The 25,792-nt window shown below is 41.9% G+C and overlaps 1 protein-coding gene across 1 annotated transcript in view; it reads left to right on the forward strand.

Annotated features, from left to right (window-relative positions):
• Window positions 1-25,792, forward strand: part of zfhx3b (zinc finger homeobox 3b) — a 130,352-nt gene that overhangs the window by 48,453 nt on the left and 56,107 nt on the right. The window contains exons 4-5 of the mRNA XM_072380567.1: window positions 1,892-2,388; window positions 25,085-25,316. Coding sequence (XP_072236668.1) covers window positions 1,892-2,388; window positions 25,085-25,316 — 729 coding nt within the window. The remainder of the gene's footprint in view (window positions 1-1,891; window positions 2,389-25,084; window positions 25,317-25,792) is intronic.

Raw genomic sequence — 25,792 nt, forward strand, 5'->3', positions numbered from 1 at the left:
TGCAAAATGTTGAGTAGCAATGTCCACATTTACCGTTGTTCACTGCCAGGTAAACTAGATTTATCTCCATCCCTTCAATTTTTATTCTACCACCAGTAGTGAAATGTTCTAGTACACATGGTAAGTCTTCCAAATGATGTAATTCACTCATTTATAACAAGAAGTGTTTCCAGTGGTGTGAAGAACCCCAGAAATAATTCTAGGGTTTGAGGGCCAAATCTTGATATTCCCCATCCTTCGCCCTTCCCACAAGCAGCCACCCTCAACTTTTTAATGTAATTGTTCCCATTCTGCTCCTGAGCATCTGCAATTTATTTTATTTTTTTTTAAAATTTATTCACTGCAGCTATAAATTTTATTTTGGTCAAAGAAGGGAGGTTAGAGGACTCAGAAAGGGTAATTCAGAAGCATACCCTAATGTTTAGAAGACCAGTTACAACCACACAGTTTTCTCAGACTTGTCTTCCAACTGTCACCAGTTGGAAGACGAAAACAAGAATTGATTGCTGTGACTATTCCTTTCTCTCTCTTCTTCCATCTGGGTCATATTGTGAGGTGAGTTGTAATAAGCTTATTACAAGGGAGGCAACGATTACACAGGCTGGGCCCGTAAACTGCAGTTGTGTTAATCATGGTCACATTTTAAGGGACTCTTAAAGCTGTCGCACGTACACACTTTAGTGTTATGTGTTCAGTATGGTATATAAGAATCTTGAATTCTTGTGAGAGAATCGATCATCACAAGGAAGTCTCAGACCAAAGAGCTAAAAGTGCAAGATGCATGTTTGTTTTCTCTGTGTATTGCTGCAGACAAATAACCAATGTTGAACCCACATGCTTTCAGTGTCTTAGTAATCCTCATTCCCAAGACTCAGCTAGTGTAATGAAAATGATGATATGAGATGATGAGAATTAAAGAAAGGGGAGGTGATGTTCAGTTATTGGAGTTTTGTGTCTAGTGTACATTGTGGAGCTGTACATCTGTTCAATGAGGCAGTTATTTATCAAAAAATATTTATTTTGAAAAGAGAATACAGAAATAAAGGTCAGTTTGTGGAATATAAGTAAATTGTTAGAATACAAATATGGACTCTTTTTCATTGATATAGAGGTTTTCAGTGTCCTGCTTTCAGTATTGAAGAACTTATGTGAAAACTGCAAATCAGAGTCTTATCCTTTACAAAGTTTACAAAGATCCATTTAAATCCCTGAATCTGTATAGCTATGAAGTGCAAAAGCCATAGAGGAATGGGAGCAGTAAGGTGATGAACAGTACAGGAATAGGATAGTGAGCGAGCAAGCATGTGGTTGTATCTGTGTATTTGTATTAGGAGCCATGACACAGACATGCGTCTGTGAGTGATTTCAGAGGACTCCTCAAAGGTCTCCCTCTCCTGGCTATAAAAGCCCAGGTAATGGAGAAAAGTCCAAGAACAGGCTGCATACTGCAGCAATAAATAAAAAAGAACTGCTGGAATTAATTTAGTGTAAAGCCAGGCCGGGTCAAGCCTGCATGCTGAGTCTGGGCAGTGAAAGATTAAAGATCAGCAAGGAAAGGCAAAAAACGTTGCCTCTTTCCTAATCTTGTTAGCATTTATTTTTTTTAAGGTGGCTTGTATAGATATCAATTATGTGGTTGGTGTCACTGCATATATGGTTGCTGTATTCTTTTTTCCTTTTGCATAACAAACAGATTTATTTATATGTGCAATACCCCAAACACTAAGATGTGTACATTCAACAGTCGTGTGAAGGTTTTTTTTTTTCCCTGTGGAAAGGTTCAGCTCTTTCCAGCTCAAAGCGTGAACATTGTCCTCTATGCAATAACACACCAACATACTTCTAAATACCTTTGTCTACCCTTTTCTTCTTCTTTTTGTCCGTACTCTAGTAGGTGGGGAGATCCCAATGGACGTGCGCCTTGGTGGTGGGCAGTTGGTGTCTGAGGAACTGATGACCCTCGGAGAAAGTCTATCACAAACCACAGATCCCTCCCTCAAGCTCTTTCAGTGTGCTGTGTGTAACCGCTTCACCACTGACAACCTGGATGTGCTTGGCATGCATATGGGAGCTGAACGGAGCCTGCCGGAGGAGGAGTGGCGTGCTGTGGTGGGAGACTCTCATCAATGCAAGTTGTGCCACTACACCACCCAGCTTAAGGCTAACTTCCAGCTTCACTGCAAAACAGACAAGCATGTGCAGAAATACCAGCTTGTAGCCCACATCAAAGAAGGGGGCAAAGGGAATGAATGGCGCCTGAAATGTGTGGCCATAGGCAATCCAGTGCACCTGAAGTGTAATGCCTGCGACTACTACACCAACAGCCTGGAGAAGCTGAGGATGCACACTGTCAATTCCCGCCATGAGGCAAGCCTCAAATTGTACAAGGTTAGTATCTTTATCACACCCAGCACTCAGCCTGGCATTTCAGAACATCATATGTCCATTGCTTGAACGAAAAATGTGTATACATCAATATGATGTGAGTAGCAGAGATATTTGTAAAAAAAAGTTAAAATTTTTTCGTGAAACACAAGAACAAATCTGCAATTTCTGAGTGCCTAGCCAAGTTTGAGGCTCCTGTAACATGACCAAGAGAATGAATCTGCTTGTGTCACATTTGGAATTATTTATTGTCCAAAATGAGAAATCGTATTTAAATGAGTTTTAGAAAATGGCAAACCATCTGCCTGCTAACTTGAAACCCCTTTACAATGCACAGGAAATGTTCTAGTGCTGCCCACAACACAAATAACTCCTCTCCCAAGGCATGAATAATAGCTTTGCTGTGTAACTGTTGCCTTTCCAGTAGTCATGTAGAGCACTGCTGCCATGAGAAGAACATGGCAGGAGAAGCTGGCGTGGAAGCTTAGGGCGGAATCACTTGGAGACGAATGAAGAAGTGTTAGGAGACAGAGGTTTGGTGCTAATACTCCTCGGAGCGGGAAAGGCTGAATTGTTCTCGACAGCTGTATTGATTTTTGCTGGACTTGGAGCTTCACCTTCTCCTCTAATCATTCCATAATAGCCAGTGGATGAACACTCTCTGAACAAATGGCCATAAATCTAACAGGCCTGATTCCACTTAGGTACCTATCCTGTGTGTCTGCGGCTTTGGCCAGTCTGCGCTTAACCCAAACTGGCACAGTTGCACTTGCACACACACAACAAAGCGCAAACAAACACAGACAGCACCTACTTGCTGTAAGCTTATGTAACACATGCAACATCATTTTTGCCTTTTTTTTTTTTTTTTTTTTCAATAAGTCATCTCCATAACACAGTGTCAAACTCTTTCTTCAGGAAATGTCTTTAAACACTTGTATTGCTTGAAGCTGGCAGTGTTGGTATTTTACACAAAGGAAAAGACATTTGAAAAATGCTACTTCATTCAGTGTTTTAAATGAAGACTAATGTCAAACGGTCATTTGATATCCCCTCAAAACTCCCATCTATTTGAAAACTAAGCAGCAATATGAACGGTTCCTCGGAGCCTCTGGCATGACAGGCATGTTTCCTGCCCACAGGGTCTTTGTATTGAAATTACAGTAAAATAGAAAAATCAATTTTCTGCGTTTTGTTTAAGGGGCAGGTGTGATGCAGGGCTCCTGCCGCAGCTGTTAAAGAGAACCAGGGGAGCAGGGGGTTGTTTGGCTTCTCAGTTTTCAACCAGACGAAGGTCATTGGAAATTTTCATTTATATGTGCAAATGACAATATTGCTGCAGGATATGTAAATCTTTTGGGTCAATTTTTTCCCGGTCTGTAGTCCTTCTCTCTTGTCTTTAGCTGCTGGACATAATGGGTCAAATTCCAATAAGTGTCTCACATCTGACAAAATTATACAAACTCAGAAATACTCTCTATTCCTCGCAGCTTTGGGGAGATTAACTTGTTTTGTCTTGCAGGATAGGGTACAATTCATGTTGAACTGTCTTTGTGGTCTCTTGGTATAGTGGGAATCCAAAAGCCAAAAGAAACTGTTATTTTTTTCTGTGCAAGTTTTTATGAGAGTGGAGACATATGTCACACTGCTGTGCAGGCTGCGAGGGATTAAATATGTACAACACATCCAGGCATGATCATTTTTTATAGCTTAAGCCTCTTAAGATGGTTCCATATTTCTTAAAACCAGTTGATCTTCCAACTAGAGTGTGTGCATTTGTCCAGAAATGACCTGCTCTCTCAACCACAGAAAACTGTAGTCCTTTTAAGCTTCTATCCATCCTTGACACTACTCAAAAACAAAGATATCCTCAAGTTGACAAGAGAAATTAGAGTAGTTTATGACTCACCAATGTGACAACAAGTACATGGTTGTGAGGCTTTTTGGCTGCGCTGACTCCCCTCTTGACAATGTCACAGTTTTCTTACTATGTTGGATTTATGGTCCTGTTAAAGATACTGACAGGCAAAAACCCACAGTGCCCCACAAGCCGGTAAACCCCACTTGGCATATTATGCATGGACGAAAAAAGGAAAATCACCATTCATTTATTCCTCCCCAAAGAAATCTGATGCAAATAGCACCGTTTTTAACCTTTTTGGGGAGAAAATAAATCATCAAGTCAGCATAAACAGGCTGTAAGATGTGGGAGATGCTTGGGACACTTCACCCAAATCAAACTGGTTTGCATTAAACAGGCCCTTTGTGTGCACAGCTCCATATAAATTGGAGCCTGTAATTACTGGAATTAAAAAGGAAGGTTTAAACTGAGGGCTAAGCTGGATGGGATAATTTGAGAGTCTGTGGTATGCGGCCCATATTAGGGCTTTCTAAAAATATCATCCCCACCACCCCATGTATTGGAATGTTCCAAAAGACCACAGAAGGATCCAGCAAGTCATCCTGACCACTGGCCCACCAAACAGTGGGGGGTGATGCTGTGTTGCTCCTGTGCCCCTGTGTATTGTGTTCTCAATTGAGAGACATCCCTTTAGAGCACTGTGTGTTCTGCCAACTGTCCCTTGTGCTCTGAAGCTAACGTTTTACCTTCTCTTTTTCCTGTGGTCCATGGGGATTTTTGTGACTCTGATGACAGCACGATGGGTGTCCATCTGCTCCTAGAAGGGTCGGCCCCGAACACAATCAGATGGACTCTGTGGCAGTGCAGTTAACCCTTTTGGTTTGTGTAGTATTTTTTTTTTTAGAATATGGAGTTCTGATCTGAGACTGATCTAGAATAAAAACAATTTACTACTTGCCACTTACATTACATAATACTGCATTTCTATGGAGGAGTTGTTAATACCTCTAGCAGCAAGTCTCAGGGTGTGGACGTGGGAGGCTAATCCAGGTCTGGACCCTGAGTTGCTCTTACTAGATGGAATGGGTGGGGCCAAACCAAACCAAGCCACAGGCCTCAGCTTCCAGTCAAGGGTTGGGGCGAAGGGGGAGGAGCATTGGTGGTAGTGTTGGGGTGGGGGGGTTTGCTGGCTACCTTCCTTGTCTCGGGGGCCGGTGCAATCGGCGGTAATTGAGATTGATTGGATGTTATTTTTCCTCTTGCAAATGTAGTCCATTAGCTTGGCACATGCATAATCAGTTTAGAGCGCAGTTAGCCGAATGTAATCATGTTCCTCGGTGTCTGCTAGCACAAAATCCACTCCAGATGCCGCTTGGCCATGGAAAGACGGGGAGAAAGTGCCGTCACTATCAAATGGGTAATCTTTAAACGAGAAAGTCCTGACATCCTTTCCTCTGTCCTGGTCCTGTTCTATTGAGCGCAGCCAACTTTTAAAAAATTCTCCTTCCTTTTTCTGCCATACACATCCAGACACATCCACTGTCTGTTCTTTACGCTTAAAGAGCAGGGCTTTTGATTATATGTTCTGCTCATTACCGAACAAAAACATGTGTATAGCGTGGAAAGAGTGACTGCTCTTATTTTACCCCTCAGTGCAGTCTTAAAGAACCAGTGAAAGAAAATGTCTATCCTATGCAAAGAGCAAATAATCACACAGAAACATAAAAGAGGCTGTAATGAAAATGAAAGGATTAGTGGTTACACGAAAGGCATTAAGGTGTTTAACTTATGATCTTATTCAGCAGAAGTGCTGGCTTCTCAGACTCTGGAATGCAGGTAATGAATTCCTCTCTCCATAAATGATAAAAAATACCAGGATTGTCTCCAATTCTTTTAGACTATAAAAGTTGAATGTGGTTGGAAAGCAACCACAAATAAGTTATGGTTATATTCCAGTCTGCTTGCAATCAAATAAAGCAGAGGTGTATTTTGGACTCATGCAGGAGGTGCTGACTCTGACAAGTTGACAGTATGGCTCATTATCAACAAGATTTGTGGCATTATTTGGCATTATTGCTACTTTGACTGGTTTGGTATGTTCTTTGTTAACTCCTTTCTCAAGCACCTAAACTTTTCTGCTTCATATTGTCTTTGTGGCCTTACAGTGTGGAAACGAACATGCCAAAGTTGTCACTCAGTCCACCATCGAAGTAAAAATTACAGCAGGTAATGTGAGATGTCTTCAAAGTGATATCTAGTGGGGGCTAACCACTCACGCATCAGACATTTTCAAGAGGAGGAGGGGTAGAAAGAGGATAGAGAGACAGACAAGAGAAGGGGTTGTTGGGGGGGGTTGGACGGATAGATGTTCTGCTAATTATCATGGCTAGCCTATGATTGTTCAGTAATAGTGCTCAGTGGGAAAGGTTGCAGCAGTTCCAGGAAGAGCTGAGCTCTGATTTACTGGTAGTACCGCTCTAATAAAGCGCGAGCTGTACATCCTGGGATACAGCCCATTCTCTCCTTTCACATGCACAAGTGTGTGAATGCATGCAAGCAGACTGACATGCATACACTCTTTACAGCAGTCATGTAAATTCCACAGGGCTCATGAAATGAATCATTTTGCTATCTCAAAGAATGGAAGAGAAATTTAGTTGGATTCTAATGTGTATCCCTTTAACACCTCCTCAGTCATCACTGTTTTGTTACTGAACTCTTCGTGTCAGTGGTCACCTGCAGGATTTTGAACTTTTGCATCCTGCCTCTAACAAATCTCAGTTAGTCTGTGGTGGGTGGAACAAGGAAAGAGTGGTGTACACCTTAAGATAAGGGTGGATTGGAGAGAGCAGCTGTCAGGCAAGTAAAGGAGGGCTACTAGTGTTTGGCAGTGTGCAAGAATTTCACAGCTTCGAGCTCCCACCCCTCAAGAAAGCCAGCAAAGGGGTCGGGCTTTGACCCGTGGCACAGCTGTTGCTGCTGCTAGTGTTGATTGTACATGCAAAGGCCTAACTGTGAGTGTTGCTGGGACTAACGAAGTGACAGCAAATGAAAGCGAAAGAGGAGAAGCAAAAAGCTGTTTAGACAGGGGAGTCTGATATTTACTCAGTTGCCATTCTTTTTTAGTGGCGAGTGTTTAAAGAGCTCCTTGCATTACATACTAGGTTCCGTGTCCTCGGCCTAAGGGTGTAAGGTAGAGATAAAGATTCAGTCTCTGTGTTTCATGAGATGATCAGAGAAAGGAAAGAGATGTCGCGATGTGTTGCATTGTGAAGTGCGACGGTGAAATCCTCAGCCATTGTGTTGTGTTGAAGATTTTGTCTGTTTGATTATTTTTGGACAAGTGCAACAGAGCACATTCCTTCTAATGTGCAAGAAAGCTGGTGATCCTGTTATCTCCAGCCTGATCGGCACAAAAAGGCAGATTGGTGTTTAAGGCAGGAAAAGAATGGGAAGCAAGGTTATACCAGTTTTTGTGACTGGGTTTATCGGAGTTCAAGGCGGAGATAAGCTCCACTTTGTGTGGGCAGTGTTATCACTATAGGCAATGATGTATGATGCAGATATGCAGTTTGTACCTCCCACCAGATTTCTTTTTTTCTTTTCGACAAAATCTTTTTATTATTTCACGTATCCATATCTCAGTGTTACCTAGCCATTTTTCCCCTTCTCTTACCCATTCTCTTCCCCCTTTTTGCCTTAAAGAAAAAAAAAAAAGAAGCCATCAACAGAGCAAATCTCTTTAACTCCACCATGCTGGAAAAGTAACATTTTTCTCAGCTAAATGTTGTGTATTCATGCCACAGCCTCTAAATACCTGCGTTTAGTCTTGTCAGAAATTTCTTGCTCCTCACTGAACAGCACAGTGCCTCTTAACGTTATTTTCATCCTGTTGATTCTCTTGTTGAAACAGCAGGTCTGCCTCCCAAAAAAGAAAGCCCATAATGTTTTCCAGGCTTCAGTTTTGTTATAATGACAAACAGTGAAATTAAGTTCTTTCCTTTTAGGAGTTTTTTGACATTACTGAGGGGTCAATTGCATCTTGGAGAAACTTCTTTCTACACCAACCGGAGGGCCTCTCTTTCTAATGTGTTATGCAGGCTTTGCATTTCTGGGTCTAGTAAAGATGATATTGTGTACATGGAGTATCAGTCATTTATTTTTCCACTACCCTAAAACCACCACTGCAACGATGCCAGGAAGATGCTGTCCATTATGTCTTTAAAAAGACCTCTGTAGAACTCCACGCAATCAACAGACTCTTAATTATCCCTGAGCTTTTTCTCTGTAACCTGATTACATAGCAATTGCCATGTAACCTGACTATCTTTTCAAAATAAGTAAATTGCTGTGAATCCCCAGATTAATGGGACTGTTAAAGATCTTTTTATTATTCAAAAGTCAATCTTCAGCAATGCTGACGTTTGCATACTGTTTTTGTTGTTCTTGTTACTGTTAGTTCTTGGTCCACACACGGTTCACCTTAATGTAAACTGGCAGTGAGGTAACTTTGCAGCAGCAACTTCAGATGCCTGCTTGCTCATATACATGTAATGTGTGTATGTTGAGAGCATGCAAACACATCATGTGGTTATCATAGCTTGTGTGAGGACCTTCTCATCTGACAGGCTGTGTCCACCACACCTGAGAGGGTAACTGTTGCCATTGGCAGGTAAATGCTGCCCTGATGAGGCCAGGTTGAGGCTTCTGTGAATCTATACAACTCCTAAGCTGCAGGGATGGAGAAAGGGAGGCAGGCAAGCTTACAGGCTTTGTGCCATCAATACATCAGTGGCTTAGCCACCAGATTAATGGCCTCTGAGTGGTCAAGGCCGCAAAACTACTCACTTCTGAGGTCTGTGTTCATTGGAGCTTTACATGAAAGTAAGGTAGTTTGAGGAGACGGATGAGGAGAAGGTCCGGGGTTTTGGCTGCCAGGATGAGCACACGGGGACCCATTCTCTTTGGATTTGGCCTGTGGGGTAGAGTTATGGGACAGATAAATTTTAAACAAGGATGGATATGTTCCCCTGGTTGTTGTAACATTTCCCTGCCCTTGTAATGTTCCACCTGCATGTCCGAAAAAGATGTTTCAGTAAGTAGATGCAATATTAAAAGATGTATTATATATTTTGTTATACATTTATTTAAACTGAATGTGAATCTGGGATGTGGTTTAGATGTGATGTGATAGATGTGCATTTTTGGGTTTGGTCTATGACTTCTGAACACAGCCACGCTCTGATTCTGTTTTCAACTTGATTTTTTCCTCATCTTAACAGATCTGCAGCTGTGTTCTTTCCAGTTTTTGATTAATTGATGACTGTTGGATTGCAGACGTTTCTCTAATTCTTTCCTGAATTTCCCTGGCAGTTTGTCATAAATGATAGGTCAGAGATGTGCTGATGTCCATAAGCACTTTAAGATAGTCTCATTTGAATAAATGATGTAGCATAAAAAGTTACTTCATGCAGTGGAGAGTCCTCTTCACCTCTCTGTGACCACTTGCAAAGCTTGAGTGGAAAAAAAAAAAGAAAAACGTTAACCATCCACCAGTTGTCCGAGTCAAGAATTTTTATTTGAAAGTGTGGGTCCTCTTGTGTCAAGATAGAATCGCCATCTCTTCCTGAATTTCATGGCTCTGGTTGTCCATCCATGTTTTGCCTAATTGCTGTGTGCTGGAGTCCAGAACTGGGAGCTGTAAATCTCCCTGTGTTATGCAGACAATGTTTTCTCCAGATGTAGAAGAAAAGATTTCATCCTTTTGTAATTAAGCGGTGCAACCCAGGGTGTCATGCGGTTTTTATTAGGAGCTCTGGAAAGATCGTTTTTGCACCTTGTTTTCTCATTACGCCTTTTATTCTTGAGTACAAAAAAAAAAAATGGATGAATTGGAAGTATGAAAACAGAAGAAGTGGTAGAGAACAGAATAGAATTATTATATGGAAATTACAATGTAGTGATGTAAGGGGAATAGTGGGAAGGGAAGAGTGTGTGGTGGAGACAAAGGCATTATTTTGGAACCAAGACTGTGGCTGAGCTCCACCGAAGAAGAACATTAGAAGAACATCCCATTTTGATTCAAGGAATGTCCCCAAATATGATCTATGATACAGATTCCATTTTGTACACTTGTTTTGTACTTAAAACCTATTGCCGTATTATGAGAGAAGGGCTATGTGTCAGAGAAAGTGATAGTGAGTGAAAGGCAGCTTTAAAAATACGGAACGAGAATGCTTTTCAGCTTCTCAAGGACACCGATATTTTATGACCCTAACATTCCTTCTTGACACACTGATGCCCAGAATAGACATAGTGCCTGTAGGCCCCACCTCAACATATCACCTCTCTTCCTTACTCACCTTCACCTTACACTGTTTAATTTACGTGGTAATTCACTCTGAAGATGGTCTTTTTCTAGCTAAAGCTAGTGAAAGCAGGGGACGGAAGTAGAGGCTTTTGTTCAAAATAAGCAATCTCACACATTTGCGTTTCATGAAGTCCCTCTCATTCTCATGTTGATTTACGGAGGCCTCTTTCCAACGAGATCTCAGAGCTGCAGACTGTAGAGGAAGTCTCCATAGCCACTGAACTCTCAGACTCACTCCCAGATCACATACTATCATCCCTCACTGCCATCCCCACACATTCTTTATTTCATAATGTCACCACATTCAATCAAAAGTATCCCTAAAATTAAAACCTGCTGAATAATTTAAACTTGGATCCTTCCTTGAGAAGCCCTATCTCTGTCACAAGATAGGAATTTCCTTAATTTACGCTTGTTAGGTTGGAATAGTCATGTTAAAATAATTGGAACTGTAAGCACTGGCAGTGCAGCTACAGTTAAAATGAGAACTCTGGGAGCCGTAAAAGTTTGGACATGAAATTGTGAGATCTGGAATGCAAACGATTATTCAAATGATCAGGATTTTAATTTGCATGCTGAGAGGTGTGGAGGAGAGAGCATCTTAATGAGTTCTGTAAAGCAAAGTATTTTATTATTTGTTGATGTTTCAGGGGTGAGGGTGTATTAATTTTGCACTTCTAAGTCCCAGTGTGACATGTGAGGACTCTGTCACACAGAGCCAAACAGTTTTTAGATGCATTAGCCATTTATTTTAGTCTTTGTATTCTTGAGAGATAATCCAGAAAGTTTCATTTTTCATTTCTTAAATCTTGTAGGGAGATGAAATATCAAGATGCCTGGAGTTATGGGATATTAAATAGACTTACTTGCAGACTTATTCCTTAACAGTTGAAACTGGTTAAGAGAGTAGCACCATAAAGGCAAACCTATCAGAACATGAAATTACTGTAAAAAATCAGAGATTTGAGGACCTGCTGTTTGTAGTCTCTTACCATCTTCTCTTACACATCAAATGGAGCTTATCATTCAATTTTCCTCCATTTACAGCCTTTTTTGTAGGCTCAGTTTCTAGTCTGTGCTGTCATTACTTACTGGTTGGGTGAAAAGGTCTGGAATAATTTGGTAATAGAGCTTTTGGTATTTAGGATTATCTTTGATCTTTGGGGATTTTTGACTCTTTGAGTCATCACATCAGGTCAGGAGTTTGCAACTGAGCAGCCTGTGGGGATGTATGTCATAAATGAGGCCTGTGACTGAAATGTCTGGATAACAGAGAATGGAGAAAAGCATATGTGTTGTGAATTCTATTGTAATAATTTACCATCGTAGGGAGAGTGGCTTAAAGCAGAATACTAACCACGAGTGGTGCGTGCAGTTAAGAGAGATCAGCTCTTCCATCTGGAAGGGAGGTTAGGGCTTTTTAAATGAGAGATCCAGCATTGGAGTATTCCCAGTATTCAACTTAACTTTTAAATCATTAAACATGATGAAGCCATCTCCACAAAGTCAGAGGTTTATATACAAAAATCAAACACCATCTGCCATCCCTGATCAGACGCAACAGCCATCAGGCCAGGGTTACCAAGGCAGAACAGGAAAAGCCATTAACTGCCAATCACTGCATCGATCGACAAGCCAGTGCACCACTACCAACCTCTCTCTACCCCCACCCACCCCTGCCCACAGACACACACGCACATCAGCTTTTACTGTACAGTGGACACATGCACAGATAGATGCAATGCACACAGCCTTGTAGTGGTAACATTTGGTCATGTTTGTCCCTTTTCTGCTTAAACGTGCTATCTCCGTAATCTTCTGAAGTCTAGATTGCAGGATCAACATTCTGCACAGTTTAGATAAAGGCTGTCTGTCCTTTTTTTAAAAAATATTGGATCGCTAAGCCCGATGCTTACTTTGAAGGACAGTCGAGATGCAGTGCAAAAGATATTTCTTTCTGACCATAGGTTTGTACTCTCATCATTACTGAAATGCATTTCAGGAAAGTCCATTTCCCTGTCAGATTGAGAGCAGACACTTCATTCTGCTCGATCTCCTTCCACATTTTTGGAGTCAACCTTTAGATAAAAAGGGAACTAATAGAGTCGGTGAAGGGCAAAAAGGAAGGAAGAAGATTGATTTTTTTTTTTCTTCTTTCTCTTCTATTTTCACTCCTGTCGCCAGAACTGAGGGTCATTAGAAGAATATTTTCCTACTTCCCAATTTAATAGAGACGCTGTATATCAGAGTGATCTGGATCAGAGGTCAGGGCAGGGGGGAGCAATTAAAGTGTATAGATCCAGAAGCTCGGGGCCTGTTCCATTGTGTGTGTTGTTGGCAGAAACAGATAGGTGAGCTAAAAGATAGGCAGAGGGTGTATGTATTGAACATGGCTGTATTAATTTATCGAGCTTTGTTACTGATGAACTAGTAATGCATTAGTTAAGGGCACAAATGTGTGTTCTCACATGTCACACACTTTCACATACCCAGTTTTGACTTATCATGTACCAGTTCAAATGTTATTCATAATTTTTCACAGGTGAAGCCATCGTAATAATATTTGTTGTTCTTTATAATTGTCTCTTTAATTTGTTGTGAATGTCCAATCTTTTCTGTCGCTTGGTTTTTGTTAGGTCAGCCCTCTCTGAGGCCACACAATAGTCAGAGACAGAACAGATATGATGGATGTGGCCTGGGGCCTATATGGTCGCTCTGCGTCTGCGGTGGCCTCATCCACACATCAGCCACAGGGGGAGGGAGAGAAAGAGGGCAGCGATACAAACCAGACCAGCCATTTTCGTCCTTCTGCTCATAAATATTTGTCTGGCTGATTTATAAACATAAGAGCAAGAGAAGAGATCAAAGTGAACTGTAACGCTTATAAATAAAACCGGGGTTTTTTTTTTCACACACTACCCAACACACTGTGGTCGTGGCTGTTAAAGATAAAACTATATATCACGAGGTACATTGGCAAAAACTGAACGGCCACTCACTCTTAAGGGCTCAACCTTCACCTACTTGAGAGACTAGTTTACCCGCCAATATCTCAAATACAAGTGAAAGGCCATCAGTAAGTATTCTAGCTAAAAGTCAACCTGATCCTACCCATGTATAAACCCCCACCTTAGGTCCCACGCCTCCTAGATGGATTTTAAATGGCTGTAGTAATGCTAGGCAGCCATATTAAAACATAGCAATGCGGTGAAGAGTCACAGTGTCCTGGACATGCTAAAGTAGCCTTCGTCACAGTAGACAGCTGCATGTGCTGATTCAGGCAACCAGCTGGTCAGATGCAGCACAACAGCCAAGTGTCTTGTAAGACAGAAAGGAGGGATTAGGGTGGGGCTGAGGCAGTATGTGCACGTATGGTATAAACATAGTGTGAGTCTTTGCTATGGTAAAGAGCAGACTTTCCATAACTTCATGTATACAAGCACAAGCTGAGACATGCAGCTCATCTTCCAACCCCTCAATCATATATTCATATGCATCCCATCTTAGCCCGGAACCCCCATCTTTCAGTCTTGGACTAGTGAAAATGTAAGATAACAGAAGGTGCTCTTTTCTGGCCTGCAGCCCTCTCTGTGATTAATAACTCTCATGACTGGCAGATGCAGAAGACTGTCATGAAGATGGTGGTCCACTGACCTCTGTGGGAGGGAGAATAGCGTGGGTAATGAGATAGAAAAGAGGGCCTTTTTCAATGCAGATTCCCCTCTTTGTCCACCAGCAGTATAGGAGCTGCTCAGTATGGAGAGACCTGGGAGAATTGCTGCTAAACAGCCTGTCTCTCAGTCAGTACGTTAGTCTGTCTGCTCCTGAAAATATCTGGTTCTGCTGCAATGGGAACTCAGCGGCATTAGCTTTTAGGCACTTCTGCTATTGCTTACGTAACACACCATCTCAGGTAGGCATATTTCTTCACTGATTTTCTTTTTTTAAATGCTCCTACACGGTTTCATATGACTTTTTCTGTGTATAGCTTGTTGAGAAACCAGATAAACTGTATTAGTTTCTGTTGCAACACACTAAGAGTGTGCGTCTGTTTTAACAGCTGTTAAATAAAGTACATTCTGTCCTAAATGCAGGCTATCTTCTTATATATACACACTGTATATAGTGGAAGATTCTGATCAGGTAGGGAGGCATTGTAGGAGGGCTTTTGAGAGAGTAGACTGCAGATAGTTTTACCCCTAGTGTGTCTGAGCTTCTATGCGGGGAGTTCAAAGTCCTGCTGAACATCAGAGGGCTGATGCTGAGTGAGGCTGACTAGCTGCAGCCTGTGGTCTGGGAAGGGTTACTGAATTATTACTGATGGTTTCAGGGGCAACTGTCCGACCACAGCACTGGGGAATATTAATCATTTATTTGATTGTCCGCATGTGATGATTAATCAATTTTAGTAGGATCTGCAGGATTAACTACCTTATTATTCCCCTGTAAGAACAGATAAGAGATAAGACTTTAAAATATCATATTCCATTTATCATTTATTTTTAGATCCCTGCTGATGACGGTGAAATAAAAACTGAGGTGAGATTAAGCAGAACAGCAACTAGGGGAAACTGTTCGGGGAGGAGGATAAGAGACAGAGGCATGAGGAGTGGAAAAAAAAAAACTTCTAACCCCAGAGTTAAGTATTTCTGAAGATGGGGGAAGAGACACTGCTTTGTATTACTTCAAAAATGGCACAGAAAGAAAGTTAAGCAGCTGGGAGTGAGAGAGCGGAGAGAAAAGAGGGGCGGAGAGACCAGAGGAACAGGAAGTTGATGGGAAAGTGATAGCTGTCTCCACCTGGAGTATAGCCTGAGCTCTGTGTTAAGAGGGGAGACAAAGCAAGGGAAAGGAGGGAGCTGCTGCAGTTGACTCCTTTATTGTGCTCTGGTTTAGGTAAGTTTGGCTCTCATACCACGTATAGCTAGCTAAACATATCCAAAAAGGGCACTGCTGCTGTTTACCCCACTCACTATCTATTCAGTATATAAATTCTCAATCTGCCAGCTGTTTAATGTGTTATGTCATGTGGTAATGCCTTTGATTCCAACATGCCTCCGTTTGTAAATACAAGAGGCACTCAAAAGGCTGTGGTTTCTTTACAAGCATGGCGCCCCCGGCGCTTTGGTTGGGAATGCATTGAAAGGGAGAAGGATTGAAAGAGTAAGCGAGGGAGAGAGAGGTGGTTAGAAACTGTATACACTTCCCGTTGCTCCTCTGCCAACCCCTCTCCCGGCTGCCTCTGGTTGTGCAGGCAGGCAGTAAGCGAGACATGTGAAAGGGAGGAGTATATTCTCTCTCCTGGCTGAACGCAGAGCCATAATTATGCAGTTTTCAGCAGATTTTACCTTTAACACTTTCCTCCCAGGGTTGAGATTAGTGCTCACCATGCTTGATTTACTGCACAATTACTGAACAAGAGCTCTCCCTAATCAATAAACAGACAGGGGAAAAGTGGTAGTCTTTGAAGTATAGTTTTAAATTTTTTGCACGATTGAGTGTATATGGTGTAGTAAGTGAGCGCAGCTTGGCTGTGATGCCAGTCTGTAAAATGCCTGTTTTATCAGCCATGCGTCCTTGCTTTATCCACTTTCTAAACATCTCGAAGTGCCCTGCTGTCGGAGTGGCAAATGACTGGCTCAGAATGAAAGTTTCTATCAGATATTTCTCCAAAACACATCTGAATCAAGTTTAGCCCTAAATTCGAGGATGAATGTGATTTTATAACTTAATAAGTTTCACAGAACGGGATGCATAGCTCTTGTGGTAGCTTGTTATGTCCTGTATTTCATGTCTCTGAAGCCAGCGCAATGACCTCCACGACGACACTGGCTAATGGCATGAGAAGTTATTTTGGGAAACTCCAGTGACCGTTCATCATTGAGTCTTTCTGGGGCTTATAAAGCTTTTTTGCCAGCATGACCAAAGCAATAGGCCTCTTCCAATTAGTCTGCTCTTTGTTTGATTTTTAGTTATGATAGCTATATCTCAGGAGCAATTAGGCTGCGCTGGGAATGATGAGGGTTTAGGTTATTGATCCTTAATTGATCGACCTGATCAATGAGCACTTTTGTATGTTTTTATGTAAAGTGCAGTTATGTCTTTTTTTTTTCTTTTTTTTTTGTCTAATGAGCAGACACAAAGGTGACCCTGTATAGAAATCTGTGTTAGCAAGGCCATATGTTTTACTGATAGTGCTGGTTTGCTCGTAGGAAGGGGGTGGGCACTGCACAGAGTACCATTTTTCAGCACAGAGTGCAAAACCTCCTCATGGGCATTGGTAAAAAACTACATCTCTGTGTTCTAACTATATGCTTCTAATTCAGAGATGAAATAGCTGAGATACTTCTCACTGAAGAATGGAAAGGAGAGTTTAGAATGTGTGTACTAACTGTTTTTCTGTTGTCCAATTTATGAAAGTAATGGTTATGCTTTTTTGGGATTGCTAGTTTATAGCTTACACCTCAAGTGAAATATCAGTGTTTCACTCATTTAAGTTGCAGCTTTTCAGATGCTAGTTATAAAAGAGTTGTGTTCGGTGTATAAACTGCTTGAAGAACCCACAGCAGCAGTTTCACTTCAGCAAGGCACTCCATGTTCCATCCAAATAAGCCCACATATAGGCCTATTATGTGTATTCACCTGCACTCAACCCCACTCATTAATTTTCATTTTAAGAAGAGGACCTCTCAAAGGCCACATTGCTCCTTTTGTCAGCACAGTGCTGCTAATAAAGATAGCTGCATAAGACTGGGTTAAATATTGACACTGGCTGAGCACATCATCACTGTTCTTAATTAGCTGGTGTCTCTAGCGAGGCTGTGTGAGGGCAGTGCATGAAAAACTAAACATTTCCCCTTATGAGATCTCAAACACCCTTTCCCCAAAACACATTTCTATGAATTTTACATAAAAAAAGGATACATGATAGTCAGAAAAAATACAGTGTAATAGCTATCACAGCCTTATTGCATAGCCTGAAGCTGCAACCAATTATGTGTTAATGAAATATTTACACTACCAAACTGAGAACGCCAGGGGTGAGAGCGAGATAATACAAGCCTGAGGAGGCTGGATTCTGTGTCTCCTCTGTGCTCTTATGTCAGTGTAAAGGTGGAACAGGAGATCAGCTAATGACAAAAGACATGAGAGGAAACATATGAAACACCTGTAGTTCAGCAAACATGGCTTGTGTTCACGCCTACTGCTGTTGGATTGGATGGAAGACTTATTTTTGGTCACAGTAGCCAACAAGGTCAGACATCAATCTATAATTGCGACACTCTGGATGACTGAGTCAGAAGTGTCCAGTTGTACCACTGCAGTCCATGATTTCAGTTGGCTACTCCCTCAGAATGATACGACTGTGGATCTGCATTCACTGCAGAGCGAGATGTTTGTTCTCGAGGACTAATTGTGTTTGGGTAATGTTCCTGCTCTGAATTTAATTCTCACTGACTGCATTAATCATTAGAAGTGGTGTTTGCTTGTATCTTAATCCAACACCCTCCCATCCCACGACTCACCATCTCACTTACTCATACTTACAGGGCTCATTCCCCTCCGTCTCCAAACTCTTTTTCATCCGTCGTCTCCATATAACAAGCTTTCTGCTCCTCACATCCACAAGGCCCTGCTGCCATTGTCTTTCTGGCAAGTGACAAATGAGAGACAGTGAGGTGTAGGAGATTCTTGTAAATGGCATGGATGCAGCACTGTCTTTCTTTTCATCCCTCTAACACATCACTGACCATCACTGGTATTGTTAGTTACAGATTGGGGGACTCTGTTTGATGCCATCTTTGCTCTTGAAGAATACAGAAAGACCTTGTCAGAGCTTTGACGAGTAAGGCCCGTGCTTTGGGTGCAGAACCGATGTGGTTCTTCCAGGACACTTGGTTGTTTTCTGGGTTTTACTTTACTTGTATTGATATACATAGTCTGGTTTCATATCATCTGTTTCTTGCAGCCGAATCACAGTCGATGGCTTGTTGTAATCAAAAACTAGATGCTTTTTCACACTAATGGCATGAGTTGTTATTTTCATAATTGTGGCAGTAAAATGAAAATGGTGAATTAATTATTGTTGATGCTCAGAACATCACAAGATCATGTGTGCCTTCACAAAAAAGAAAAATGTTTTAAAAAAACCTTTCTCCACAGTCCTTGTTAAGTAGTTATTGTCACTGCTGTCCAACATGGAGAGTTATGTTGACACTATACCGTGGGTAACAGTGAGAGAGGCCAAGGCAGGTCTATTGCCTTGCCCTATTCATTTTCCAGATGGTACCCAGCCAGTACACATGTCATCAAGTGGCCATAACAGTTGTTTGGGTACCCCATGGCTCCACCCTGCTCTCGCCTCCTGCAGGTAAACTTATTGTACTGCAGTTTTGGCAAGCTCCTCCCAGCATGGCTTTCATAAAAGCTCCAGGAGGTTAAGCTGTTAATTAGCTACTGAAAGAGGAGGCCAACAGCTTGCTGTTGATTTGCTTTCCTTTTTTTTTCTTTTCTTTCCTTTTCTTGTTTGGGGACTGACATCATTTCCTATGTTTTGGAGTCATCACTGTGTGTCACAAAAGCAGGGCCCAGCTCATTAAAAAGGGCAGAAATGTGTTTATCTGGCTATGATTAGAAGTGCACATTATGCATGTATAGCCATGCTTATCCAAATGTTCTTAATGAGAGAGACCCTGGACGCCAGTGTGGGGCTCCTGTGGGCATAGGCCCAGGCTCGTTATCACCACACAGGGCATTGATCTCTCAACCGACTGCTTGCTTATCCTTCTTCTCCTCCCCCTTTCAAAGACAGTGAGTCGCACATGAATTATATGGACACATTGATCAGCTGATTGAGAGCTATTGTTTAGAGCCCTGGGTCATTATTGAAGGAGGGATTACCCAACTCTTGTTTTGAGCGTGCATGTGGGAGAGTGTATTACTCAGCTCCTTGTCACAGCACACACTCTCTTTGGCTCACCTTAGACTTGCAATGCCTGCACAAAAGCGCGCACATTTGTGCACACAGAGCACACACAGCAACCTACACAATCAACATGGCCCAAATGACTGCCTGCATTGATTGCCTTCCATCTGCAATTATGTTCCTATTGTTTACTTTCTAGCATCTTACTCATTCAAACGAAATTCAATAATTATTGCTTTTTTTTTAATGTAAAAGTAAGTAAGAGTGGTGGGTGTGGAGCACCAGTGGCTGCATTGTCTTTAAGTGTCTCCATAACCCCTCCCAAGCTACTTTGTTTCATAGGCCAATGTTAAGTCATCCTCTCCAAGGACACCTACAGCAATCCATCTTTACCTCTCTACCTCTCCTTAAGACACAGAGGTCCATTTTGTTTCTCCTTTCCTTCCCAGAGACAAATATGCAAGCTGTTTTTATTCACCGGTAGTGATGGATCATTTATGCAGCAAGGCAATAAAGGAAGCAACATAACACATTTTAGGCTTTGCGATGGAGGGAGAGGAAACAGTGGAGGGGTTGAGAGGATTAAAGAGCAAAGGGGAAGAAAGGACACGGGTGGGGATGAGGTTCAGGAAGCGGTAGGTACGCTGTTTGTGCCTGGAATACACAGTCCCCTTAAGCCACAGCCTAACTTTTAGGCATGTTGTAACTTGCAGTGCCTAATTCAAAGCAGCTACCACACTTGGCACCCAGTGGGGCCTCTGCGGTTAGAGCTGTTGTTCGTGCTGCTGGCAGACAGATCATCACAGGTCAAAACTGCAAGCACTCACTGAGTTCAGCCACTCTGCTTTGCTTTGCTAAATAACCTGCTTATGTTCCAGGGGAATCCCAGAGTGCAGATTTATGAGAATCAAGTTCCCAACAAATCTCTCCACATGAACAAATATACTGCTTCTGGGAAGACAAGGGTCATTGTCTTGAAATATTTTAATTCTATGTAGACCCTAACCCCAATACTAAACTTTAGTATGATGATAATCTACATTTAAATTTAACTTCAGTTGTATTTATAACCATTACAATTGGATAGTCATTGAGCAACCACTCTCTAGAATATTCTTTTTTGGACAAGATACTCAACACTATGCAAGTATTATGGGCACAGCTGTCACACAGTAAGCCAAACAGGGGTAATTTCTTCTGCCTCTGGCCACAGTGGGTTTTTCAACCCTACAGGCACACTACATTGTCTTCCTCCAAAGTGAAATACGGTTACCTCATTGGTTATAATTGCTGCCATGACCTCACTAAGGTTGAGTAACAAAGGTACTGTGTGACTGATTGTAACACTTCACAAGCCAGGAAGCCAAAACCTGACTCCTTTCTCTGTGATTTAGAAGATATAATATTCTCATAGATCTGCCCTGTTGCAGCGCATTGCATGGCTTCAGGTGTGAATTGCAGTTTTCTAAACTGTGTTCACCTCCCATGAAGTACACGCAAGTGTGTGCGCACACACAGGAAAGAGCTTTTAGTGCTGAGAATCAGGGAGACAATTACAAAGCAATATCCAAGCAGATACTCACTAGCTCTCACAGAGGGAATTTGGCAGCTCTCTTGGAATTGATAGCTATTTAGCTCACAGATAGTCATCTGTTTTAATGCATTAATTTTGTATTAACAGCACTGCCAAATTTAATGGTGGAAATTAGGGTATGATCATAATAGCATGTGGCTGCGTGTGTGAATGTGTGTTTGTGTACATTTCTGATGTTCTTTTTGTCTATACTTTTCTATGTTTTGTGGCGGGCATGCAGTGTGTTATACAGCTCCTTTGGGAGCCATTCTTTGATATTACCGGCTTTCTTTCTCCATTCTACCCTTCCAGTAATACCCACCTCCATCTTGTGTTAGCTGGACTCTTACAGCAGCCACACTGTTTTGTGTTAAAGGTGCTCTTTTACTTTACATTTAAGTGGATGCAAATGCAGATGTATGCAGTACTCTGGGTGGGTGGTGAAACTGATACAGGCATGTTTTGCCCACTCAGAGGGCAAGGTGCAGTTCAGTGTTGTGAGAGGGAAGATGGGGAGGTGCCCACACCACCCCTGCCCCTCTTTACCTGAAAAAGCACAGAGCACCGCTTCAGCCTCCACAGCAAGTGAGGAGGTCCTTCATTAAAGAGAGAGGCTTGACAAACCATGACTGCAGTTTTAAATTTTGAAAACCACCACAGTATAAAATAAAGCTCAGAATTGTAGATTTTTGTCAGCATGTCTTTATTTATAATCTTATATATGTATAATATATAAGAATAATATAAGAATTTAGCATGAAGAGTTTGACCATTTAATATCACATGACTGGACTGTTTTTTATGCTTCTGTGTCTTTGCATTCTTAAGAAATATCATCTCTCTGACATAACCCTTGGATTTCCACAATCCATATACTTGAACCTACCTGTTAAATCATACCACACAAACAGTGTTTTCAGATGCACCGTTTTCTTGCTGTTGACCATATCACTGCATAATAAGCAGTCAAACACATTCACATCACATTAGCTTGCTTAGACGACTCTGCTATAAAAGTGCTATAAATTCCCATATAGTTCAGTGGTATTGAAACCATGCCACTGACCCAGTCAGCTTTCCCCCTTTATGCTTTATAGCTCCCCTCCTGTTGGGGCCTTGATAGGGCGGTTAGAGACCCCAAAGCCAGGCAGACCAACTCCTTCTAGCCCAACATGACTTTTTCATTAAGCCGCCAAATTCCTGCACTCCAGTTGGAGGTGATTTATCAACTTGGGGCTTCATTGCAGGTTCATAGGAAACAGACACAAACCCTGTCTCATGCATTATTATGTTTCACTTTCAAAGTGCGTGTGTCTGTGTGTCTTGTGTGAGAACCAGAGAAGGAGCTGGCCTGCAAGAATACTGTGTCCAATCTATGTTTGCACTTTTAGATGTGATCTGAGGGATCTCTCACATGGATAATTCAAGCAATCCAGTGAGATTCAGTGTTAGAGAAAGTTTGTGTGAGCGATGATCAGAGGGTTGTTGTTCTCTATGCTGCTCCCTTGTGCACCACTACCTAGTCTCTTCTCTGTAATACCAAGTGAGCAGGGACCACCTCACTCTTCATTAGTTTGATCTCTTTCCTCTTTGACTGACTCCAAAATACCCCTGACTGCTTTGGGTCACGGCCACTTCAGCGATGGTGAAAGTGTTGGCTTACAGGAGTAACCATTTTGACATAGCAGACAGAACTGCAAGCACTGGTGCAGGCCGGTCTTGGCCCTGCTGAGGACATCTCCCTGGCCAGTCAGGTTTATAGTAAATTATGGTCGATTCTGGGGCAGGCAGTCTCGAGTTCACTCCTATATAAACCTAGTGCTTTTTATGGGAAACTATAAAACTCTCAGGATTTTTTTCTACCTCGTGAGACTGGCTTTGAAGTTTCAGTCAGGTGCTGTCATTTTTTTAAAACTTGTCTTCTTGTAGATTTTTGGAGCCTTGAGTCATTTGCGGCAACAACTCTTTTTTTAATTCAAGACATCTGCTGTGACTAAAAGCTACGTGATTGATTTGCTGTCATCTATAACTGAATCTGTCTCTCAGATTTCTCGCTACCTTAGTTCTGATGCAATATTCGTGCACAGCGGAAAAGGAGGGGAAGGAGGAGGGCCCCCACAATATCCAGCAACACCTATTCATGACATCATGGATGGCTTAAAACGAGGCGAGAAAGGAGAGCACACAGAGCTTTTTACAATCACCTAATAACTCTATTACACTGAGCTGTGGGGCTCACAAAGAGGAAAAAAAAATCTCCTATTCCTTTTCCTGGAAGCGGTGTCTTAATGCACATTTTAGGTGTAGAAGTGAGAAATGTGAAACCAAAGAGAATGAAACACAATAGCTCAGAAAACCCCATGGCAATATTAGAATATTGCCAGAAAATTAAACATTAGGAGAAAGGGACAAGAGCATTTTAGGGAGGCATAATATTGTTATGACTTTTTTTCACCAGGCTGTCAACACCTGATTTAGATGTAATGCGGTTAAACGTGTAATGTTTCCATTTCTTTTATATCTTCAGCCAGCCAAACAGGCCATCTACTGCTGGAGAAGATAGTTCAGATTCTTTTTAATGGTTGAGTTTTCTGATCTGATAAGTGAAAGCCTGTTGTCCAAGGTACATAAAGTCGGAGGATTGTATTTTTAAATTTTAAAATAGCATAAAAACACTGAGCAGTCTTTTGTAGTATAATTGCAAGCTTTCATCACTGCTGATGATTCTTACAAGTTTCATTTCTACCAGGTCAAATCACCTGATTTGAACATTTTGTTGTGTCAGTTCACCATTAAATGTATCCAGTGTTTTTCTTTATTTTTGTAAATAAATAATACATTTATTTTTTTGAATTAGTATTCTTACAAATCCACATTCATCCAGTATGTATGTATTTGTAACATGCTAAAGTCTGCGGCTAATATTTAGCTCTCTCAATATGCTCCACATGAGATGAAGGGTTCAAGAAGATTAGAGGGAAAAGAGGAAAACTTTTGGTGATTGACATTGATTGTAGCCACATAAATACACAGTGAGACTCCTTAGTTTGATAGAAGAGCAGCAAATGACAAGCGGGGCGCAAGTGGCCATACCGAGTGTGGAGATTTTATTGTATGCATGTATCAGTGTGATGCTTTAGGATAATGGTCAATAACTGTTGCTCACACCAGGCCCAGCCATATTGTGTTTGCCTTGCATGATTGATTGAGCCATGCAGGAGGTAATTAGACTGGAGGTTGGTGGTGTGAGTAGAGGTTGTGGTGGCATGGTGTCACTACAGGGTGTTACGCATGCTGTGACACTACAGAGGGTGGGCTAAAGCCTGGACTAGGCATGCTGTTGAGTCTTGGAGGAAGCGCTGGAGTTGACGGGTCAATACTAATGCTGATTTCTGTCCTCTGAAGGTTGTCCTCCTGTTGTGGAATGTTCTATTTTCTCTCAGAATGCACTCAGTCCCCCTCCTGCCTCACCACAGGCTGGTGTTGCCTCTTTTTCTCTATGAGAGCAAGGATTTAACTCACCATGATCAATATTTAGTATCCCATGCGTGAAACAGGCAGATGTTTGGAGTTTCCTTTTCAGAGACGGGAAGCTTCTGTTGAGTGAAGGGGATCAATGCTTCCTTCCGTCTGTGAGGCAGCAGACCCACGGCTTCTGAAGGATGGCTGATGCGATTCCTGCCCACCCTTGGGCCCCTGAGGTTTGCGTGCCTCCCTGGCCTCTCCTGTCCTGTTAGCCCACTGATACAGACACTCACGCAGACAAGTGTGCAGTCCAAACAGTTGTCCTGAAGTGGAAGAGGTCTGGATGTTAAACAACAGGGCCGTGATTGGGAATTGATTTGTTCATTTGCCAACTGTGTGAGTGAAAGTGAGTCGGTGGTGCCTAGCCAGCTATCTGCCATCTACGATAACTTCTTTTTTTCTCTCTTTCTCTGGTCCCATCTCACTCCCTACCTCCTCCCACAGCACCTGCAGCAGCACGAAAACGCAGTGGAGGGTGATGCCTGCTACTACCATTGCGTGCTGTGTAACTATTCGACTAAGGCCAAGCTCAACCTGATCCAGCATGTGCGCTCCATGAAGCACCAACGCAGTGAGAGTCTCAGGAAGCTCCAGCGCCTACAGAAGGGCCTGCCAGAGGAGGATGAGGACCTTAGCTCCATCTTCACCATTCGCAAATGCCCTTCATCAGATACAGGTCAGACCACGTTCCTGTGGCTCTTTATGTGTGTATGACACTATTCTCACACCTTTTCATTCTTGATCTCTTGTCATATATGCAGCTTCACAAGCTTACATTTTGTGGCTCAGTTGAGCAGTCAGCATTCATGGCTTTCATTTACTTTCCCATAGAATTAGAATAAGTATTGATAGCTTACATCTAGCTCCGAAAACACAGCATTTTTATAATGGTGTTTTGTGCTTTTGTTGCTCCAATCATTGATGCTTTACTTGCTGTCTTGTTCCGAGATTACTACTCTTAGACGACATTAAGTATGCTTTTTACATTGATTGAACATAGTGACAAAATAAACAAAATCCAAATGTATTTTTGATCAAATTCTAAGTGCAAATATGATTTATACAAAATTGTCCTGCAAAGCAAAAAGTCCCTGTTAATGGAAGTTGTCCTTTTTAGCCATTAAAGGCACATTGAGACCAAGCATTAAGGGT

Source organism: Leuresthes tenuis, unplaced genomic scaffold (genome assembly GCF_036924035.1).
Source record: "Leuresthes tenuis unplaced genomic scaffold, fLeuTen1.0.hap1 SCAF_2, whole genome shotgun sequence".
Classification (NCBI taxonomy): Eukaryota; Metazoa; Chordata; class Actinopteri; order Atheriniformes; family Atherinopsidae; genus Leuresthes; species Leuresthes tenuis.